The 21574-nt window shown below is 48.5% G+C and overlaps 8 protein-coding genes across 8 annotated transcripts; 6 read left to right on the top strand and 2 right to left on the bottom strand.

Annotated features, from left to right (window-relative positions):
- Positions 1-72: 72 nt before the first annotated feature.
- Positions 73-399, bottom strand: AO090102000127 (PHF5 family protein; the record flags this gene model as incomplete). Its single annotated transcript, XM_001822311.1, has 1 exon — positions 73-399. The coding sequence occupies one exon, from the start codon at positions 397-399 to the stop codon at positions 73-75; it is 327 nt and encodes a 108-aa protein (XP_001822363.1).
- Positions 400-915: 516 nt separating this feature from the next.
- AO090102000128 (uncharacterized protein) lies at positions 916-1424 on the top strand (the record flags this gene model as incomplete). The annotated part of the gene is made up of 2 exons (XM_023236968.1): positions 916-1374; positions 1419-1424. The coding sequence occupies 2 exons, from the start codon at positions 916-918 to the stop codon at positions 1422-1424; spliced, it is 465 nt and encodes a 154-aa protein (XP_023091685.1).
- Positions 1425-1475: 51 nt separating this feature from the next.
- Positions 1476-1974, top strand: AO090102000129 (uncharacterized protein; the record flags this gene model as incomplete). Its single annotated transcript, XM_001822313.3, has 2 exons — positions 1476-1514; positions 1570-1974. 2 exons carry the CDS (start codon positions 1476-1478, stop codon positions 1972-1974), a joined length of 444 nt encoding a protein of 147 aa, XP_001822365.3.
- A 507-nt stretch (positions 1975-2481) lies between these two features.
- Positions 2482-4009, top strand: AO090102000130 (alpha/beta fold hydrolase; the record flags this gene model as incomplete). The annotated part of the gene is made up of 7 exons (XM_001822314.1): positions 2482-2560; positions 2701-2729; positions 2842-2949; positions 3030-3139; positions 3219-3549; positions 3616-3667; positions 3732-4009. 7 exons carry the CDS (start codon positions 2482-2484, stop codon positions 4007-4009), a joined length of 987 nt encoding a protein of 328 aa, XP_001822366.1.
- A 370-nt stretch (positions 4010-4379) lies between these two features.
- On the bottom strand, positions 4380-5845 carry AO090102000131 (uncharacterized protein; the record flags this gene model as incomplete). Its single annotated transcript, XM_023236967.1, is given in 5 exon segments — positions 4380-5088; positions 5146-5270; positions 5327-5432; positions 5451-5622; positions 5656-5845. 5 exon segments carry the CDS (start codon positions 5843-5845, stop codon positions 4380-4382), a joined length of 1302 nt encoding a protein of 433 aa, XP_023091686.1.
- Positions 5846-8363: 2518 nt separating this feature from the next.
- AO090102000133 (putative PHD and RING finger domain protein) lies at positions 8364-10345 on the top strand (the record flags this gene model as incomplete). Its single annotated transcript, XM_001822316.3, has 2 exons — positions 8364-8661; positions 8775-10345. 2 exons carry the CDS (start codon positions 8364-8366, stop codon positions 10343-10345), a joined length of 1869 nt encoding a protein of 622 aa, XP_001822368.1.
- Positions 10346-13196: 2851 nt separating this feature from the next.
- On the top strand, positions 13197-14917 carry AO090102000135 (MFS transporter; the record flags this gene model as incomplete). Its single annotated transcript, XM_001822317.1, has 2 exons — positions 13197-13938; positions 14010-14917. 2 exons carry the CDS (start codon positions 13197-13199, stop codon positions 14915-14917), a joined length of 1650 nt encoding a protein of 549 aa, XP_001822369.1.
- Positions 14918-15765: 848 nt separating this feature from the next.
- On the top strand, positions 15766-20355 carry AO090102000136 (sister chromatid cohesion factor PDS5; the record flags this gene model as incomplete). The annotated part of the gene is made up of 3 exons (XM_001822318.3): positions 15766-16122; positions 16212-17885; positions 17941-20355. 3 exons carry the CDS (start codon positions 15766-15768, stop codon positions 20353-20355), a joined length of 4446 nt encoding a protein of 1481 aa, XP_001822370.1.
- Positions 20356-21574: the final 1219 nt, after the last annotated feature.

Genomic DNA, 21574 nt, shown 5'->3' with positions numbered 1-21574 from the left:
GGAATAGTCGATTCCACCATAGACTCGAACCGGACACTACCAACAAGCGGTGAAAGTAACCATCGCGCGGGGTCAATGATTTCGAAAACTTTTCTTTTGGTAAAATAAGTCCGTCCTCGAACTTCCCAGGTTTATAATCTTCGGACAACCGTCTCGATCCTTCTCTAATCGCGTACATTCAAAGCAGTAGAAAGCATCACTGATTCCCTCGCCACCGCAAACGATACACTTGTTCTGGTAGTTGCCGAAAGAGCACTCATCGCAGATCCGAACGAGAGTCGTGGGGCGCACGTAGGAATCGCACACGGGGCATTTACCGTCGCACTTGTCGCACAGTCGACCGATAGAGATTCCCGGCTGCTTGCGGCACATAACGAGATCGGGGTGATGGCGAGACATGGCGACTTAAAAGGACGTGACAAATGTAAAAGCTCAAGTGGTTAACAGCGAATGGAGAAACTCTGAGTGAGGAATATTGCTCGCGAAGAAAACCTCAATTGCAACGATTTGTAAAGGTCTAGCAAGCGTTGTAGGACAGAGGAAGTTATGAATCTGACCGAAGGCGTTGGAGAAGACGAAGGAAAGGGAAGAAGTTTCCATGCGGAACTCTCCATATCAGGAATGTGGTCCGTGCGTAGACAGGACACGGGAGGCCCGCCCGTTCATATCGCGATACCGAGTAGTTTTCATAGGATTGATTCTGCAGATCTGAGTAGTCGGCTTTACCGCAGTTTGTCTACACCGTCTATTTCATACTTACCGTATAATCGATAGCCGATACCATCCACTTGTTATTCCCCACCTATTTTAGCGTGTTTGTGTTGGGGCGCGTTTCACTTCTTTGAAACAGACAGATATGGCTGAAGGGTAAGCGGTCAAATCTATACAGTTCCGAGACAGCTGCTGACAGTGTACATGAGTAGGACACTCGCATCGGCAGTTGTACTGCCCGAACAGGACAACCTCCCCCCATCCCCGGATGCTGGTTTGAAGCGAAGGAATTCCGTTGCAGAAGCCGACTCGGAGAGCAAACGCCGTCGCCTTAGCTCACAACAAGATCACACGGGCGACCGATCACCTGCGGAGCGCAAACAATCTTCCCCAGATGGAGCGGAACGCAAGCCGGAACGGAGACCCGGCCGAGGTGGACGTGAGGAGGAACGCAAGCGTGGACAACGTCTATTCGGTGCTTTACTGGGGACGCTTTCGCAGAGCTCGACTTCGGCGGCTCAGAAGCGGCGTGCGGATATTGAGCGGAGACAACAGGATAAGCTTAAGCTACAGGATGAAGAGTATGGCGAGTTGAAGAAGAAGAGACGGGAGGAACGGATCGCTATCCGGAAGAAGGAGCAGAGACTCTATGAAGAGGAATCGGTAGGTTCCCTTGGATTGGGATATTCATCTGCTCTTTAGTTCAGGGCTGACAAGCGGATGATCATTTACAGATGCGCACGCGACACTCGAATCTACTGGCAATGTCCCATTTTCTGAAGACAAGAACTGAGCCTGTATTAGTATGTCTACCTGTCTTGCCTACAACCCTGGATTCAGCTAACAGTGTCTCTACAGTACTATAAGCCATGGCAGCTTCGGTCCGGAGATGAAGCGATCATACGTGAACAGGTTGAAGAAGCGGAAGCCACAGTTGCCCGGGAGGTCGCAGAATTCGAGGCGCGTTATCCAGCTCACGAAGAGGACACTTCGAAGAAACAAGACGAGGTTACTCAAGAAGACCGTGACCAAGCCCCTGAACCCGAAGCAGAATTCAAAGAGAACAAGGATACAACCCATGAGACTGGCGCGGTGGGTGCTGAGACTAACCATAACAGAGACTCTGAAGCTGCTCCATCTGATGCTACGGCTATTAATAATAACAATATACCTATCAATAATGACCACGCAGACGTCCATCGAGGCGCTGAAGATGACGGTGGCGAGGTTGTCGAGGATAAGGAGGATACAGTGATTTACTGAATGCTAGGCGATACCAAACTTGTTTTTCGTTGGCTCTCATTTTTTCTTTATTTATTTTTTTCTTAACACCGACTTTTATGTACGTATGTGAGCTATCATTGGGAGGAGTCTCCTGCATCTAAGGCATCGTACATTAACGGACACAACCGAGGCTATCGATTATCCCGCGACTTAGCGGCATTGGCTCTGAAGATCACTACAAATCATATTCTCATATGACGGTTGACAACGCCTTCCATCAGACTAGTCTTCCAAGATCCCCTCAACATTTCCTCATACTAGTGCCCAATCCTTAGCCTGTAGCCTCATTTTTCCATACATCAGCATTGGTTCACGTGACAGACAGCTGGCGGGGGTCTCCATACAGCTCTATAAATAAAAGAAAAGTCGGTATGCACAGGATGACCTGACCAAGAAATTTTCCCTCTGCTTTTCACGGGTGTCGTTGTTTCTTTACCTTGCATTAACCCGTGAAACTGTACAATATTTAGCCCTTGCGTTGCAATCATGATCGTTGATAAGATCCATGTAACCGGCGATCTCCGAGTCGAGCGCCGTTTCGCTGCTATCAACGGCAAGACATATGGTATGCGGATATCCTTTTTCCAGGGCCTTGAACCTGAGCTAGATATGAGAGTCTAAGGTTCTTGTTTCTCTTGATATACGATTCTCCAAACCTTATTAGTTGATGGGGGATATAAAAGCTGATGATATATGTTCCCGCAGGTTATCTCTACAGTGCGCCCGATACAGGCGTATGTAGAGCGACTATCTTTCTTGTACGTGAAATACTGGTATCACAAATTGTCGTTGCAAACAACGCACAAGACAAAGAGGAAAACAACCGAAGACTAACTCACATTTTAGCTTCATGGCTTCCCGGACCTGTCAATGGGATGGCGGTATCAGATTCCCATGCTGACGGATATGGGTCTGAGGGTCATTGCGCCAGACTGCCTAGGATACGGGAGGACGGTAGGCACCAGAACGCCAATTGCCGGGGGGCCATACCCGGTATATCAACAATACAACAATGCTAACAATGCTGATAATAGGACGCCCCAGAAGATCCACATCATTATTCTCACAAAAGTTGCGCCAATGACATCAAAGAACTCGCGTTCCAGCTTGGTATTCCGAAGATCATTGTCGCCGGACATGATTGGTATGTACATGCTTCTCCTCGGGCCTCAATTGTCGGTCTAGACATTGACGTTAAAGTTGCTAAATCTCGATGTATATAGGGGCGCCGCTCTCGCATACCGTGTAGCCCTCTGGCACCCAGAACTAGTAACACACATCATCACCGTCTGTGTACCATACGCCGCGCCAACGAGGCGATACTTTCCCCTCAAAGACATGGTAGAAAAAATAACGCCTCATTTCTATTACCAACTACAGTTCATCAGTGGAGAGCTGAATAAATACGTTGAAACCAAAGAAGATATCAAAAGATTCCTCTCCGCAATGTACGGCGGGCGGACCCCTGAAAACGAAATGGCGTTTGATGCAGAATTGGGCATTCTGCCCGATAAGTTGGCGCGTGTACTTCCCTCGGAGTTGTTAAGCGAGGAAGTAAGTTATTTCCAGTCTATTCCTCAACCAATAAACCCAGGTCGGTTATACTGATAAAGTTTCCAGGAACTCGAATACTATGCGGAGGAGTTCTCGAGGAACGGTTTCCATGGTCCATGTACGCTACCCTGGTATTCATCAATCAAGTTAAAAGTTAAAAACGACTAACAAGCGACATCTAGTTAATTGGTATCGAACCCGGGAAATCAATTACAAAGAGGAAGTTGCCATCCTTAACAAACGTATCACTGCTCCCGTGCTATTTATCCAAGCTCTCCGCGATACGGCTCTTCCGGCACATCTCGGTAGGGGAATGACCAAGACTATTCCCCATATGACCTTCAAGCAGATCAATACCTCTCATTGGGCGCTATGGGAGAAGCCAGAAGAGGTCAATGAGATAATTGCGTGGTGGTTAGATGAGGTTGTATTCCGTGACCCGAGGATGTTTAAGTTGTGATGGGTTTCGATATAGAGATGCAGACGCTGGTGCGCTGTATATATTTGTAGTGTTCTTCGTATGACTTGTTTTACTATCTTTTGATTGTTTGCTATTTTATGCTTGGGAACGGTGTCCTGACTATGTGCATTAATTACCGTTTTATTTGGGGATTGTTCAAAATTGTATGGTTTGGATCATGTTTCGATGATGCTTGATGTTTCATTATGTGTATTGACTAGAGGAGCATTAATTTGGCAGGCACAGTACAATAATACACGGAAGCATGTTAAACAAAAAAAAAAAAAGAAAGAAAGAAAAGAAAAAAAGAAAGGGGCGTAATCCCTCAAGGCATCAGACTGTAAGTCAATATCACAGTCGCAGATAGTCATCAATAGTTGAACACTTCGGTCTCAATTTGACATCCAACCTTCTCCAAACGGTCAATGAATTCCTGGCCCAAGGTAGCTGGAGTTACAAGGCCACAACGGGAGACTTTCTTCACTTTCTCTTCGTTCTCCAGAATAGTCATGGCTGCCTCTGCCAGCAAGAGTCCGGTGAAAACATACATCGTTCCATCGTATTTCAGCTTGCCAAGTGCACGCTTAGGATGCGGCGTGTCTTGATCAGCTGTCGCCACAGCACGGTATACCAGCCGGTCATTGACTGAGTCCTCCATGCGGGGTCCACTACCGGGCGCATAGATATATTTCTTCAAGAGCCACCGAACCGGGGGCAGGAGCAAAAGCAACAAGCCGGTGACGAAGGCAAAATGAAGTGCGACACCAATGAGCACGTTCCTCACCCTAAGAAACTGTCTGAAATGGAACCGACGCCCGTAGAACTCTGGCATCAGTGTACTACTCCGATGCACGATAGTAATGTCGGCGATTGCTGTTGGAGCAGTGGTGAGAGTGCCCATATCACGGACTGAGCGGACTCCCAGCACCTTTTCCGCGAGTGGTTCGCTGGGGATAGACTTGGGTGGCGAGGATGCGGCCAGCGCAAACGGGTCTGCTGCTTTGAGTATATCGAACAATGAGAGGGTATCAAACATAGTCATGATTGTGGCGAGAGTACCACCACTTGCACCGGAGGACCTGGAACATAATTAGCACTATGTATTCGGTAAAGTGGTCAAAGAGCGGCTGACATACTTCAGTTCATCTATTGCGCACGTAACTTCCTTAGTGTCGCAGGAAAGTTCCTCACGTATACGCTTAACAAGGGCCCAAGACAACATATCTGCAGGTGCACTCTCGACGCCAACAGAGGGAATTATCTATAACAGTCAGGGAATCAATATATGAGAACAGGGAATAAGGAGATGACACGCACTATAGCACCATTAGACTTGGCAGTTTCATGGTATTTTTCAATGATACTTTTGATCCAGGGCGTTTCTCCAGTGCTACACAGATTAGCCATAGCGTCCAGCGCCTGACTGTAATGATTTACTTACACATCAAGATAATGTGTTCCGTTGCTAGCGCAAGCTTCGACTACAGGAGTGGAGTACAGGTGATATGGCCCAACGCAGTTAAGAAGTACACGGCATTTCTGAGCCAGTGAGTGCAATTCCTCCCGATTGAGCTGCACAGCCAGAATCTCTAATAGGAGGTCAACAATGTTCGCTGTTCTCACGGTAGTACAGATTCATGTAGTACCTGGTTCGACGCGATCGGGGTTCAGATTCTTGAGTTCTTTGGCAACATCTCCAACCTTCTGGAGCGAACGCCCTGCTAGAGCCCATTTTAGGCCCGTGGGAAAGTTCTTAACAATGTGCTCTGCACAAAGTCGACCCGTGTAACCAGTCGGGCCCAGAAGGATCAGGTCGAACTCCCTCTTAGACTCCATTGTCAGAGGTAGGGAGAATGCACCGGTAATTGAGATTGGATGGATTACACAGACAATTAGATAAAGTATGTATTCTTCAAACAAGTAAGGACACAGGATCTACTAGTAGTCGCGTAGATACACATAGCTTAAGCATAGTTGCCCAGTGATGTGAGATGATCGCCTCGGCCGTGAGACTAACCAAAAGTAGAATGGGGTCATTTCACGTTCATGTGACTAGGGCGGCGAAGAATTGTTCGGCAGTAGTAAGTACGGGATAGTCTTATGATGAAGAATATTGTACAGCCTTTATATCCAGTGCTCAATTAAAAAGGCATACATGCATAGCATCACACAGGTATCAGTATTGACTTGATAACATAATGTGGCAAGGGTCCAGTGACTACTACTAATGTGCGAGGACATTTGGTTGCGTTGAATCCCCTCTTATGTCATGCGGGCCAGACTAGCGGATTTTGGTGCAAAATTTAGATAAGATAGAAAATGTAGAAAATTGGCACGAAAATTGGAATTGAGAGAGTCTATGAATGCTTTGAGCTCAGAATGACTTTCAGTGGAGACATACTTCTCATTTTTATCTTTTGTCTCAATATAAGGTAGTATTTAGAAAATCTATTCGTTTTCCTTAGTAGTTACTGGTGGAGGTTTGCCCTGTGAATTGTTCATAGTTCGCAAAGATGTTCATCACGTGATAAAGCCAAGACTTGAACCCTAAGCGAGCCTGGACACCCACAACCGCTTCCACTTGAAAGCCTCAGTCTCGATTTCGACTTACCGCACTGTATCCATCTTCGACCTCAACAGCTGCACGGAGACAAGATGACCAAGCGCACTAAGAGTAAGTGCTCTATCCTAGAGAAATACGCCTAATAGATAACTGGAAAATAAATCGAGACTAACATACTATTCCAGAGGTCGGTATCACGGGTAAATATGGTACCAGGTATGCTCTTGCGCCCTTTCGCCTAGAAATCGATATGAAGCCGATCGCGTTCCTATTCCGCACGATTAAATGAAGGATTCGAAATCGAGCTTTCGACGAATTGGACAATGTATTGACGACATGATTTAACAGATACGGTGCCTCCCTGCGTAAGCAGGTGAAGAAGATGGAAGTGTCCCAGCACGCCCGCTACGTCTGCACCTTCTGCGGTAAGAACACCGTCAAGCGCCAGGCTGTTGGTATCTGGGAGTGCAAGGGTTGCAAGAAGACCGTCGCCGGTGGTGCCTACACCGTCTCGTAAGTCGAGCCACATCTTTTTTTTTTTCAATGGCCACGGGAGCAGCTCGTACTGGGCTGTGTACCGTGTGGTGAAGAAGTATGTGGGACGAATACTGATCGATCATTGTGCTACAGCACCCCCGCCGCCGCTGCCACCCGCTCCACCATCCGTCGTCTCAGGGAAATCGCGGAGGTTTAAGTGTCACGATGGGATTTTCTTTATCTTACGTTTGAAATAAAAAAATAGCGAAATTCAAGATCTGGAAAGCTCCCAAGGGCTCCTCGTTACGAATACCCAGCCATTATCTGGAACGAATGGTGCTTAACCAATAGACACAATTATAACCCGTGATTCAGGTCTTCTGCAAATAGGACTACGTATCAGCCATTCCACATCAGCCATGTCTGCTTCCTCTACCGCTTTTTCATTCGTATCACACTGGATCTTTATTTCGTTCACGACCACTCTCGAGTTTTGCATACGTGTGACCATGTTTTCTGATGGCACAGGATTGCTCAAATACAAGTGGAGTAAACTCGTGCGCCCAACGAGATAAGCGTGCGGAGTAGGCCATCTATCTTTCGATCGTTTGTGTTTCTTGCCTATGCGCCTTTCCTCCCCGATTCTGCGTCTAAATGTAGCATTTCGCTTTACCCCTGTTAAGATTAAGGTTTTGACAATAGAATTGCCCTCCTTGTCCAAGCACCGAGACCGGAGTACCTTCGGGTCAATCAACCTACCGTTTCGATCTACATGTATTCAGCACCACGAGATGCTTTGAAGATGCTTGTGAACAAGCTCTGGTAATATCAAGTTTGATCGCATTCTGGTTAATCTCCTTTCCAATTCTACCGGAGCAGGTTTACGTTACACAGGCGGTCTGATCGTAAGGAGAAGAACAACAAGAGAGAGAGAGAGAGAGAGAGAGAGAGATAGAAAACTAAAAAAGAGGGGCGTGTCTCATAGTTGGGATGCAAGGGCACATTTCCTCAGCTACAACTACTCTATCGTCAGAGTCGGCAACCTTGAGGGCTGCGCCCAAAGTGCCTCGTCCGATTTTCCTGAATAATGATTCGCCTGGCGCGTGGTAGGTCACGTTGATGGCCAGACTGTTTTGCGTTAGACCGAATTTTAGGTCCACCTTCAAAAGGCCGGTTGCTTTCTCCCCACATCACTCGACCTGCTCCCTCTCCCTTCTCCTTCCACTCCTCTGCCTTTTATCCCTTTCTGTGAGCTGCTCTTCATGCCTTCTCTTAGCTTCCCTGCAGATAGTCCTGGCACAGAACCCTCTGTTAATGTCCGACACTTGTATTGTGTGTTTAGGAGACCTTGGCGAAAGCGCCAGCGATCCTCTTGCCGTCTCCGCCGAGGCCGCGCCAAGACTTGATGTTCAAGTAAATGGCAGGTCGACCGACACCTCCGTCAAGGCAGATGGTGTGGATGGCAGTGAGGATTCTGGTCAGATCGCCCAGTTGCTCCCCTGTGGTCATATCTTACATAACAATTGTCTGAAGCCCTGGGTTGAACGAGCGAACAGTTGTCCAATATGCCGCCGCAGCTTCAACGTTGTGGAGCTCAGTGACCGAATCGGAGGTATGTTTCTCAGTCACTACCTACCCCCCGCCCCTCCCCGGCCTTCAATTTTATGTATTTTATTGTGCAGTTGAATGATTATATATACTAATTGAATGGCTTATTTGTCACAGGTCCCGTACTCTCCTCCTATGCTGTGCAGGACCGCGTTCAAGTTGCGGATGTCGATCCTTCGATGGTGATAGAGTACATCGAGGAAGACGATCTTGCCGGATTCTCACCTTGTCTTATTTGCGGAGATTCTGATAACGAAGAGTTTCTCCTTCTATGTGATGGGTGCGATGCCCCCTCGCATACGTACTGCCTCGGGCTTGATACTGTCCCGTCTGGGCCTTGGTACTGTTCAAGATGCGAGACCCAACGTGCTCGGGCGCTGTCCCCCGACAGTGCGGACAGGTCATCGCGCGCTCAGGACCGGCGCGGTCGCCGTACGAGGGCACAACAGCGGCAGCTACAGAGCCGTAGTCAGATGAACTCCCTTCACTGGGCTCGGGTATGGCAGTCCGTTTGGGATCACCTTAACCTGGACTTGGATTTTCCGTTTGATGATGATAGGGCTGCCGAGCGTGCCCGGCAGCAACAACGACGGGAAGAAGCCAATCAGCGAGAATTTCGAGCTTGGCAGCGTCGTTTTGAAGTTGCAGAGCGACAAGGAGGTAGTAACCGCTTCAGGGATACGGCTGCCTTACTCGATATTGAGGCTCCGCGACCATCGCGGCCACGTGTACCGAGGGAGCCAACACCTGAGCCTGAGTCTTTGGAAGAGATGAGGGCGTGGAATGCTTTTGAAAGGGCTCGTGAGATCGAGAATGATCCTAGTGCGGCCCGGAAAAGAAAGGAACCGACAATGTCTCCCTCTCCAGAACCCACCGAGCCTGAACGGAAGCTAAAGCGTCCACGAACCCGCAGAGCTGAAGACTTAGCAGCCTTGGCTACACAGAATGGCGAGTCTTCCAGGGCTGCTGGTGTCCAGGCTTCCGCTCGAATCAACGCGGAAACCTCAAGCGAACCAAGCTTCCTTCAGTCTCTGTTGAAAGAAGTCGAGGACGCTTCAAACGACACTACTTCTCATGGGAATTCTGCCCAAGTTTCGGTTGCAGCAACTGACCATGCTACTCCTGGGCCTTCTTCCCCATCAATTTCGCCCGTGCCATCTAACCACTCCTCACCCCGCCTATCCTCCACGACACCCCCACCTCACCCAAGGAGTAGGCCGATATCCCCACTACAGCTCGTGACGCCCACTCATCCCTCGTCGCCACCGTTTTCGCCCGATGTCTCTCCAACCCTCTCTACAGAAATTACACCGTCACAGGGGTTCTCAGACAACACCCGACGCCGTATTCCAAGGGCAGCATATCGCTCGAATTTATTGAGGGCGAACGACAAATCTCCGAGCCGGCCCAATCTATCCTTAGCGGTCAAGACTGATATACAGAAACTAGTCAGTACAGCCTTGAAGCCGTACTATCGTTCAAAGACTGTGTCAAAGGACGAGTACACCGAAATCAATCGGAATATATCCCGAATGCTATATGAACAAGTGGGCGACGTTGAAACCATTGGAGCTGATGCGAAGACCGACTTGGAGACTACTGCGAAGGAGCAGGTTACCAAGGCTATCGATGCCTTGAAACAGAGACATAAGATGGAGGACAACGACCCTGTTGATGATAGTTCTTGATCCCTAATTCTGGACAGAATTTAGCATTTCCCGGCGTTTACAGCGATATCATGGTTCTACTGAAATGAGAGCATCCGTTCGGCGTTCGAGCATGATCTTTAGCGAGCTTACACATGTAGGATGCGTTTGGATACCCAGGAAATGGGAGTCACTGGTTTTGGACTTCACACGTGGCGGGTATACATTTATAGCAACATCTTTTATTCTTTTATGTCTTATAATAGGCGCCAACACTATCATTGCTAGCGACACATAGCAGCTATACATGAATAAAGAACCGGAGCTGGTTTTCCAATGATTGCAGTCTTTAAAAAGTAAAGGACACACATAAGTAGAGCTCCATAAAGATGACAGTAGCAACCATGGTCGACTTCTTCCAGACCAGAGAAGCTTTGATGTACTGGTACCACACACTACCTCTGGCACCGGCCGCAGCGCTTCGGGTAATTTTAGTCCTTATCACACCGCCATTATCGCCGGGCACTCGTCACAGGCCAAGTTGTCAATCAGAGTCTTAACTGGCTGCTTCTATCAATAAATCCAAGTAATATGGACAAGGATGGGACATATGCAGCAGAGTAGAGCCTATGCCATACCCAGAACCTCAAATCACCTTTAGTATGACGCGTCACGGTCTTCTGCCCGTAACAACACCTACTAAGAATAACAATACCAATAACCCTAGTTTTACTACTAGTCCTCTGCATGTTTCAGGCGTCCAAGCAAGTCACCAAGGTAAATTACCTCCATTTATATCATTCTACTTAGATAATGTCTAGTGTTTCTGATACAATTTGGATATAAAAAAGCCCCCCTTTCTCCACTCTCCTTCGTAATTTGTTAGTCTTCAAGATGGAATGAAACTATGCTAGTCCGCATTTGTGACTAAGTTGTCTTGAAGGTTCCTGTGGTGAGATTAGTGTCGTGCTGTGTACGGAGTACTGTAGCTAGGGTCCAGTGCCGCTTTTCTGAACTTATCATCTGGGAGTGTTCTTTCATGTTGAAACTCTTACTGGACCGGGCGTACTCCGAGTTTAATCCAGGGATTCTCTCTGACATTTTCTCGTATAATTTACTGTCGCTCAATAGTCAGGAGCCGAAATAAACTATTACCCCTCGAGTAGTTCAATGATTATGATGCAGATAGAATCTGCGTGGTTTCAGAGATATTAGTACATACATACGGGAGTAGATCCGTACTACGATTAGTATCAACAAGAATATATAGTTTGCGGGCTAGACTAACCGTGAAGACCGGAAATACCCCGTAACAATAGTGAGCCCCATTTCATTTCGATATTGAATTCTGGAATTCTACCATCGCAGATCAAGTAGATGGAATATTCGAAATCCAATCTCTAGTAATAAAAAAAGTTCCTATCCTATGCCATCCCAATGGTCATGCATAGGGTTATGTACGAAAGTGGCTTCGAGAAATGTAGCACAGATACAGCGATATGTTTGAGACATAACTAAATACGAAAGAGGGAGGATATTCTGCATAGGTACTTATACAATGCAAACCCAGGGCTGTCACTTTTTTCAAACCTGAGGCAGCGGCTTAGCCATAACACCTAACACCACACACAACGGTGATGCAGCACGCCATTGGAACATATCAGATATAATTTTTCCTGAGTTAAGCAGATCGGCAGCTCGGCGCCAACATGACTCGATCTAAAACTCCCATAGGTTGATAAGCCAACACAGATGACTAAAAGAAATGTGAAAGTTCCTACACCGTATGTCGTTGGCTGGTTTTGCGGTATGAGTGCATCTGATGCGCGAGCACGTGTCGGACGTCGGACATCAAACAATGTATAACGCGAGATGAAACTGAGACATACTAATAGGATCACGATATATCAACAAGAAGAGGTCAACGGAGGAGACATACCCTTAACCCACATTAACTCCGGACGGGGATAAGTGGGTGGTTTAACTCCAAGAAACAAATCAAAAGAACTCCAGAGTCCAGAGTGACCGGGGTCGGGGTCCTCCATGCAGCGAGCTGACCAATTGACAAAAAAAGGCATACAACAACGGTCTTTATCGCGTATCTAATATGGATTTCGGATAATCGGAAGTGAAAGCAGAGCATCTGCCGAAAGTGGACATAGACGAAGTTAAGCCATCGGGAAGGGTGGGGACGGGGACCCAATGGTGGGCGTGGAAGCGCCATGGAAGTCGGCCACAGTGAAGGGCCGAAAGGGCGAGGGGCGAAAGCGCTAAGCATTTTCCAGTTCCCGCCAGACCTCGTGGTTCTTGTGTCATTGTTCATGGCTATCAGCTCATGCCCTTACTCCATTCGTTAAAGTCCGACAGCTTTTACCGGCCATGGAATCTTCCTCATGTGTTCATTATGACAAATCCGCTGACATCAGGGCATATACTCCGTACCCTCGTATTCATCAGATTTCAGTTCATAGGTTCATAACTTGTACATATCTGATGTATGTAGATAGGGGTCGGCATCGGGGTATCGGACTCGGACTTAGCAAATACGTAGACCAGACATCTATCATGGTGGAGCACGTACGTGCGCTGGGCAGCTTAGCAGCCATGGCTCCTCCTCTCATAGCGCTCCGTTTATCTGATGTATCGTCACTAGGGTGCAAATTTCTTTTCCTATAGGCCCACCTCCGTGTAGCAGAAAATGCTTTATTATAAGAGAAGACCCCCTCCCATGCGCCTGAATCAGCCAGGCAGTAGGCCATAGACCTTATTCACCTTACTTTATTTACCCACTTGCAAGGCTTTATCACTGCTATTCAAAGCCTGTTGTTTGCTATACCTATATCGAGTGATATTGGAGTTTGCGCCTTAACAATATCCCGCGCTTTCCATCAAAATGAGCGCCACCAATCGAGATGGTGCAACGCAGCATGATTTACAAAGCTCAGCTCGTCTAGACAAAGAAAATGAGGGACCGATGCAGTCTTCTGACATCACCTTGCGGTCAGAGTCCTCCTCTTCGATCGGTGAAGACCCCGAAAAGGATGCTGGGGGTACTCGGAACACAGATCTGGACATGCTGGAGAGATCGATGTCAACACCACATTCAAGAAAGGGACACGAAGAGAAGGCACCGGAGAAGGACCCGAATCTGGTAGAATGGGACGGCCCAGATGATCCAGAGAACCCCCAGAACATGCCAAAATGGAGAAAATGGGTTCTAACCATGACTCTGTCCTCCTTGACAATGTGGATCACTTTCGCCAGCAGTGTGTTCTCAACGGCAACCTTGGTGACAGCTAAGGAGTACAACGTTTCAACCGAAGTTATGACTCTAGCGACTAGTTTGGTGGTGTTCGGATTCGCAGTTGGGCCTTTGATGTGGTCGCCTCTCTCAGAATTATATGGACGGAGAATCCCATTGTTTTCTGGCTATGCCATCTTCGCGATTTTCCAAATACCGGTTGCAGTGGCACAGAATGTTGAGACAATTATGCTGTGCCGTTTTCTCATGGGGGTGTTTGGTTGCTCTCCTCTGGCTGTGGTGGGTGGCGCAATGGCCGATTTCTGGGACCCTGTGGATCGTGCCGTGGCCATTGCTTGTTTCTCGGCTGCAACTTTTGTTGGACCTGTTATCGGTAAGTCTTCCTTCTGTCTTCCGGTAGTGTTTGCTTTGCGATGTGGTAGCAAGGCTGACAGGTCTCATTAGGACCTATTGTGGGTGGTTTCATTACAGAATCGCATCTTGGCTGGCGGTGGACAGCTTGGATCACTTTGATAGCCTCTGCTTCGTTCGGTACCTTTGCGCTGTTAACCGTCCCCGAAACCTATGGCCCAGTCATTCTTCAGAAGCGTGCTGCTCGCCTGCGGCGGGAGACTGGTAACTGGGCTTTACATTCGTTCCTGGACGAGCATCGCCCAACAGCATCAGAAATCGTCACAAAATATCTTCTGCGCCCGCTCCAAATGCTTTTCCTCGAACCGATCCTGTTAGCTATGACGATCTACCTGGCTTTTATCTACGGTATTTTGTATCTGTTCTTCGAGGCCTACCCGGTCTCCTTCCAAGAAGTTCGAGGTTGGACGAATGGGGGTGTGGCAGGGCTACCATTCCTTGGTATTATGATTGGAGTTCTTTGCGGTGTCGCCTTGATCATCTGGCAGACGAAGACACGCTTTGCACGCAAACTGGAGAAACATGGCAGGGTTGTGCCCGAAGAGCGCCTGGTTCCCATGATGATTGCTTCTGTTCTATTGCCAGCTGGTCTCTTCTGGTTCGGATGGACCTCGGATCCCAGTATCTCATGGGTGCCCCAGGTAATTGCAGGTGTCCCCATCGGGATGGGTATCCTGGTTATCTTCATGCAGGGTCTTAACTACATCATCGACGTGTACATGATGTTTGCCAACTCAGCTATCGCCGCCAACACTCTCGTTCGGAGTGGCCTGGGCGGTGCTTTCCCCCTCTTTGCCGTGCAGATGTACCATAGATTGGGCGTAGACTGGGCGTCCAGTCTACTTGGATTCCTCACGGTTGCTATGATACCCATTCCGGTTGTCTTTTTCTTTTACGGCGCGAAGATTCGTGCCATGAGCAAGTTTTCGCCGAAGTTCTGAATCGTGCGTTGCCAGACTTAGACAAAATCATCTTCCTCTTTCTCGTGGGAGCAAAGGAGAACAAAACAATTGCATATCCCAGGCTTGATGTGCATATAGTAATTTTTCATCACCTAGGCGTTATAGTGTGGCATATAAACGATAATGTTTATTTTTTAAAAAGTGTTGCTTGTATGCATGCATAGCGACTGTACTCACGAATGTTGTTAATGTTTACTTTTCATCTCTCATTGTGATATACTGTGTATTCAGCAAAAGTGATTCAGAGTCTCAATATCAGCCATCGGTGTAAATGGTCGAGTAATTCAACTATGAAACATGATCTATTTCGGTAAGGAGCTTCATGAAGTACTTGGGTGGTCCGCCAGGTGACGTCGGACAAGTAAAGGCCGAGGTTTAGCTTCTGTCTCAGATAAGACGAGGGACTCGGTACACCAACTTCTGAGGATTAGGGAAAGACTCAAAAACTAGTCGAACTCATGAGATCATACGAGCCGGTGGAGTTTGTAACCAGAAGAGAAAGAAAAAAATAGGGCAAAAAGAGAAGACTGACGCGACGCGTCTTGGGTGAAGGCGGTCAAAAAAAGCCGCCCGTCAATCAATCGTCCTCGGGGGTTTGACTTGACTTGCTTGCTGCTTGTCCAACCACCACCTCCTCCTCCGCCTATCATCGTCCTCTTCCGTTCTAGCTTGGGAATTCCTCATTTGTGGACAGTGTGCTCTCTTCCCGCATCTTACTCTCCTCCCCTTATCTTATTGCCTGTCCCTCCACCCTCTCCTCATTCCCGACTTAGCGCATGGTGCGCTGAAGCTTACACCTTCACCGGCTTCCCCGCGCTGCTTCCACGATGCCTGCGCGCACTCGTCAAGGCCCCTCCGCTGCGGCGGAGGTCGTGGAATCAGAAGAGACACCTGGCGGCCTGCGCCGCCTCAGATTCAATGAACCACTTTCATGGCGCGTTGGGCGATCGGCTATTCCCATTGTGGATCTGCTGCAGCGCCTGCAGACGCTCGCGCAAGAGCTCCGCAAGCTGGAACAGGAGGAGGTGGAAAAGGATTCTCTCCAGAAAGTCTCTCAGGAGCTAGCAACAGCTCAGCTTCTCGCACATAAGGACAAGGGTGTAAGAGCCTGGACGGCCTGTTGCATTGTCGACGTTTTGCGCCTCTGCGCCCCCGACGCGCCCTTCACCGGCAATCAACTTAAGGTACGCTGCCGCGGCATTGGCTATTCTTGCGAAGACCAGTCTACTCAATTGAGCCATGCTGAATGCTAACTATGCTCTGAATTACGAAGGATATTTTTACCTGCATCGTGACCTCCATTATCCCCGCATTGGGGGATCCCTCTAACACGTATAATGCTCAGCATATCTATGTGTTGAACTCACTAGCGGAAGTGAAGAGTATCGTTTTAATGACAGACCTCGACCATCCGGACGCTTTAATTATTCCCTTATTTACTACTTGCTTTGACATTGTCTCTGGTTCTTCCAAAGGCTCCACAGGCGAGGACATAGCGAAGAATGTTGAATTCGACATGACCCGCCTGCTTGTAACGGTGATTGATGAGACGCCAGTACTTGCTGCGGATGTTGTGGATGTTATCGTCGCCCAATTCCTGCGTATCGACCCACGTGCTTTGGAGAACCCTAGCAGGAGAGGGAAGAAGGCCGATGCTCCGCTCGATGCCAAACAGGGAACGCTGCTTCTGAAGGACTACCCCCCTGCATATAACATGGCGAAAGCAATTTGCCAAGCCTGCCCGGAGAGGATGACTAGTCATATTAGCCAGTATTTCAATAATGTCATCATTGACGCCTCTGCGACCGGAGCGAACGGTCCGTCTAAGAATTCTCATCGCCGACCCAACCTTGATGATTCAGACGAAGAAGGGGAGGATATCAAAGAGTTGAGCAAGGCACACCGTCTGATCCGGGAACTTTGGAGGGCCTGTCCCGAGGTGTTGCAGAATGTGGTCCCCCAACTGGAGGCAGAACTGTCCGCGGAATCTGTGTCTTTGCGCCTGCTAGCTACGCAGACAATTGGTGACCTCACGGCTGGAATTGGAGTTGCCGGGCCACCCCCGCCTCCGCCAATGGATCCTGCAGCCTATCCGCCTGTGACCTTGTCAGACTATTCGCAGATAGTCCCCCAGCCCAACGTTCTTATACAGCCATTCTCTCCCAAGCCATTCTCGCAGGCGCATAGCTCCACCTACGAGGGCTTTCTGAGCCGACGATTGGACAAGTCCGCCTCAGTAAGGGCTGCATGGGCCACCGTGGTTGGTCGGATATTGCTAACGTCGGCCGGTGGCTCTGGCCTGGCCGAAAGTGAGGAGCAGATGCTCATCAAAAACCTAGCGTCTATGCTTCGAGATGCAGATGAGAAAGTTCGAGTAGCAGCAGTCGACGCGGTGGGTACATTTGGTCTGTCTCACATTGTTCACAAGCTAGGAGCCAGTGGCGGCTTTTCATCCCACGATTCTATACTTTTTATCTTGGCGGAGCGTGTCAAAGACCGAAAGCCACAGGTCCGGGAACATGCCATGAAAACCCTGGGCCGGATGTGGGCAGTTGCGGCAGGTGAGATTGAACAAGATAACGAGCAAGTAGTATCCTTGCTCAAAGATGGGCCATCAAAGATCTTCGATGCCTTTTACACAAATGACATGGATATCCATGTGCTGATTGATCGCGTTTTGTTTGATATCCTTCTTCCGCTTAGCTACCCACCGATAAAGCCTAAATTATCGCGCAGTAGCTCAACGCAATCTCAAAAACTGAAAGACTCACAGACTTCAGAGGGTGAAAATGAGACAGACGTTGACAAGATACGCGTCCGTCGCATCTTAACCCTAATTAGGGGATTGGACGACAAGGCAAAGAAGGTTTTCTTTGCAATGCAGGCCAGGCAAATTCAGATGAGGACAGCTGTTACAGTCTACCTTCAGGCCTGCGAGGAGTATAATGTAAGTGCCTAGCTATTTGTATAGGTGATCAGATATTGACATCAAGTGAACACAGGGTGGTGTGATGGAAAAAGACGACGAACGCATCACAGCTCAAATCAATCGAGTGATTGATACATTGTCAAAGCTCTTTCCTGACGCGTCAAGAGCTTCCGCAGATCTTTGGAAATTTGCCAAAGTACATGACCGGCGCAGCTACCAGTTGATTCGCTTTGCAATGGCTGCGGTCAGCGATTACCGAACGGTCATTAAGGCCATCAGGGAGCTCGCACGCCGATTGCAAAGCTCTAACAACTCTCCTTTACTCGAGACTTTAACCCCCCTTTTGTACCGCTGTAGTTCCCTTGTTTTCAACCGGAGCCACATTCCAGCAATTATAAGTCTTTCGCGGACAGATGAGAATGGATTGGCGAGTCCAGCACATGAGATGTTGCGGGAGATCTCATCTCGGAATCCTGAGGTACTAGAGGCTCAGGTTCAAGAGATGTGCAAGGATCTTGAATCGCAAGCACCATCGGCCAAAACGAGTAAGGACACTGGAACCGAAGAGATTCTCAAAGCTTGCTCTGGGTTTGCAAAGAAGCTCCCGGCGAAGCTGCCCAAAGAGCGCAAGTTTTTCCAGGCCCTTGTCAATTATGCGTTGTATAGTCCATCTCCTCGAGCTGCCAAGCATGCTGTCTCAATCCTCATGGCCACCGCAGATCGCAAAGAGATGTACGCTAAGGACTTGGTCCAGAAGTGCGTTTCTAAGTGGGAGTATGGAACAGATCGGTTCCTCACCAAGTTAGCTACGCTATCTCAGCTGAACCTCTTAGCCCCAAGGGAGGCAGACGAGGAGAGTGATGCCATTGTCTCGATAGCAGTCAATAAAGTCCTATTGACAAATCGGTCCCCGAAACCGGAAGCCGGGTATATATGGTCAGACGCCGTGGATGACGAAACCGCTGCCAAAGAATGGGCTCTCAGAATTATTGTCAACCGCTTACGCGCCAAGGAAGGCTCTGACGACGAAAACGATTTCCGTGCTCATGCCGAACCTGTTTATAGTACTCTTAACAAACTTGTGGTGGGTGAGGGCGAGCTGTCAAAGAAAAAGGACACACCAGCAGGGCAAAAGTCACGACTACGTCTTCTGGCCGCTAAGTCAATACTCAAATTATGTGCATCCCACAGCATCTGTGACCATCTGCTTGCACCTCAAGACTTCAATGCGCTTGCTCTAGTCGCCCAAGATCGCCTTGCGCCTGTAAGGATTGGGTTTATTAATGAACTCAAGAAGAAACTGGTACCAAACTCACGCTTGAGCCACCGTTGGTATATCATCACATTCCTGCTCGCGTTTGAACCAAATGCTAGTTTGAAGGACAGCACTCTTACCTGGTTGCGATCCCGCGCGACCTTCTTCTCTCAAAGTGGTGGCAAGAAGAAGGATCCAGTTATGGAATCCATCTTTTCGCGCCTGCTGTCACTACTAGCTTATCATCCCGACTACCCCCCGCAAGACTTAGATGAGGAGGTGAAGGCTCGCGATCTGACCGACTTTGGCCGCTACATTCTTTTCTATCTATTAGCGATAGCTAATGAACATAATCTCTCGCTCATTTTCCATATCGCCCAGCGTGTCAAGCAGACACGTGACGGTATCACCAAGTCCGATGAAATCACGACACGTCTACACACACTTTCGGATCTGGCTCAATCTACCATTCGCCGATTCGCCGATATCTACTCACAGCAGCGCAGATTCGGCGGCGGTGCTGGTGGCACTAATATCCTGCAGACGTACCCTGGCAAGATGGGTCTTCCCAGTTCAATATTTGCCCCAATGAGCAGCCACCGCGAAGCCCAGGAAGTAGCCGAGAAAAACTTCCTCTCGGAAGACGTGGATGACCTGCTGGATCGGCTTGTGCGGTCTGTGATGAGGTCAAAGGGCGGGTCCCAAGGCCAAGCCGCGAAGAAGAGAAAACCTGAGCCCACCGACACGACCGGTGAAGCTGGAACAACAACTAAGAAAGTAAAGAAAGTTAGGGAGAAGGTTACACGGCCCCGGAAGTCGTCCGGCGCAACATCAAGGACACCAAAGCGGAAGAACAAGGACGAAGATGGCTGGTCATCAGATGAGGGAGCCGCAAAGACCAGCACTGCTACTGCCCGCAGACGCAGCAGCAGAGGTACTTCGCGTAGAGTCAGTTATGCAGATCACGATAGTGACGAAGATGACGTCGAAATGGACGACTGGGATCAAGATAAAGATGAAGCCGAAGCTGAAGAAGAGGAAGAGGACGACAACGAAGAAAATGAGAACAACCACGCAAACAACAACCACGTCCAGGACTCAGAGGACGACGGTAGCGACCTATCATCGCCTCCACCATCACTACCTCCATCATCCCCACCACCAAGCGCCAAAAAAGCACGTGCCGAAAAGGCGACAACCCTGCCATCCCGACGCTCCTCTCGACGAGGATAAAAGCGGACACAGTTAGCAAGGTGGATCTCTATCAAGCTTCATGCATCATCATTATCCCTTTCGTCCCCCGTCACATCTCATCAGGCCTGCTAGCCTGTCTGTTTGCGTAACCTGTGTGATTCCTCGAACCAATCAAAACTCCCACTTCATTTGTCCATGTTAACCATTCCTTGACGGGATGCTTTTTCGTGCCTGCTGTGCTACGCTATGCTGGTTTATGTTATTTCTGTTTTCTCATCAATGAACGAGTCCGTCACTGAGTGTCAGTTATTTTATCCGTTGAGTTGAGTCGAATTGAAATGTATACCCATTTCCTACGTTGTCTTTGCCTTTTCCTCTTGTCTTTCTAAAATTGATAGGTTAACGCCCGTTCCAAATGTCACTTTTTCTGCGTGTTTGCTCTTGCTCTTTATCCGGTCTGGTTTAGCTGCATTCGTATCTTTTGTATGTATGTACCTGGTTGCTCGAATAAATGTACAGCGCGAGTTGAGGCCATGGTAACACATAATATTAGTCTCCCAATACTAATAGGTAGATATATGACTAGGACTTGAATGTCATCATCAGGTGACATGCATTATTTATTTGTATTGAATGAATAATAGGTCAGGTCCCATGAACAATGAAGATAGAGAGCACCGTATTATGACTTTAAAGCCCCGGTCTCGAACAACGCTGTATTTACGCCGACCATGACGATGGAGAAAAAGATAAGCACCGGATCCAAGCTCACCAGAGTATCACACATAATTTCAGGACGGGAAAAAAAGATATGGCCTCAAGTCCAATCGCTCAAACCATATACATAAAGCCGCGGATTCTGTTTCCAGTGGTACGCACACATGAAGAGGGGGAAAAAAGTTCTTTGAAAAGTATACATTGATGCAGAAAAGAAAAGAGAGAGAAAGTTGCGGAAGATATAAAAAGATGAAAGCGCTTCATCATTGAGCTCATGACTAAGGTGCATTGTTGGCCCCTGCACCGCCGGTCCTGGCGATTCTCTCTTCAACACGCTCTTTGTGTTGTCGGTTTCGAAGGTGGACCTCGAAATTCTCAACTGTTGTGCCTGGCCCGGGGGTATACAGTTTGCCCGGGCAGTCATGGCACCGGATGCGTGGGAGGTATTGGTATTTTAGTTTGTGGCCTGACTCGGTATTGGTATTGGCTACTGGTAGCATTGTCTCTGTATCGACAGCTGTGTAGCGCATTACGCCTTCAA

Source organism: Aspergillus oryzae, chromosome 4, assembly GCF_000184455.2.
Source record: "Aspergillus oryzae RIB40 DNA, chromosome 4".
In the NCBI taxonomy this organism is placed as follows: domain Eukaryota; kingdom Fungi; phylum Ascomycota; class Eurotiomycetes; order Eurotiales; family Aspergillaceae; genus Aspergillus; species Aspergillus oryzae.
The sequence above is the reverse complement of the archived record's forward strand: the minus strand, read 5'-3'. Positions and strand labels throughout refer to the sequence as shown.